The following is a 671-nucleotide window of genomic DNA, read 5'->3' as shown; positions in this document are numbered from 1 at the left end:
TTTCCCTATCGGTTCTTATCTCAAGGTCGAACATGTTGTGTGGATCCTTCAGCAGCTGCTAAGGTGGCAGCCTTTCCTGGGTAGGGGCACTGAAACATCTCCCTTCTCCTCTCAATGTTTATGTTCACAAGCCTTTAGATGCCTGTCACTGAGATCAGAATCCTTTGGAAACGTGGTGAAATTAGCCAACATGATGGCAGAAAAGAAGGAGAGACAGGCAAGCTGTGAGATCACACCGAGTTCATTTATTTAGGAACCCAAATACAATCCCGAAGCCAAATTAAAATTTCTTGTTGTTACGGGAAGTGCCTAGAACAGACAAAATGAAATCTTGCTTGGCAGGCTCTGACGGAATCTGCAAGGTTCTGGTACAGATTCAGGAGGATTTATGGGATTTCGCTTTTTTTCCCCTTGTCTTTCAGGAACACGTGCCTACCTGGCTGCAGAACACTCACATTTACAACTGGCCAAAGAATAAGAAGAACATCCTTCTGCGGTTACTGAGGGAGGAGGAATACGTGGCTCCTCCAATAGGACCTTTACCAACACTCCAGGTTGTGCCGTTATGAACATTATTACTTTAAGTGCAGGACAAGCAGTTGTTAAAGGGTTGTTCTTGGCAGGGAGCCAGCGCTCTTCCAGATGGCTCTTTTTGATGACAGAAGACACTC

The 671-nt window shown here is 45.5% G+C and overlaps 1 protein-coding gene across 1 annotated transcript in view; it reads left to right on the top strand.

Annotated features, from left to right (window-relative positions):
- Positions 1-659, top strand: part of TRAF3IP2 (TRAF3 interacting protein 2) — a 26,769-nt gene extending 26,110 nt beyond the window's left edge. The window contains exon 10 of the mRNA XM_009645206.2: positions 423-659. Coding sequence (XP_009643501.1) covers positions 423-569 — 147 coding nt within the window. The 3' untranslated portion in view covers positions 570-659. The remainder of the gene's footprint in view (positions 1-422) is intronic.
- Positions 660-671: the final 12 nt, after the last annotated feature.

This window comes from Egretta garzetta, unplaced genomic scaffold (assembly GCF_000687185.1).
Source record: "Egretta garzetta isolate BGI_Z169 unplaced genomic scaffold, ASM68718v1 scaffold18, whole genome shotgun sequence".
NCBI classification, from domain to species: Eukaryota; Metazoa; Chordata; class Aves; order Pelecaniformes; family Ardeidae; genus Egretta; species Egretta garzetta.
The sequence above is the reverse complement of the archived record's forward strand: the minus strand, read 5'-3'. Positions and strand labels throughout refer to the sequence as shown.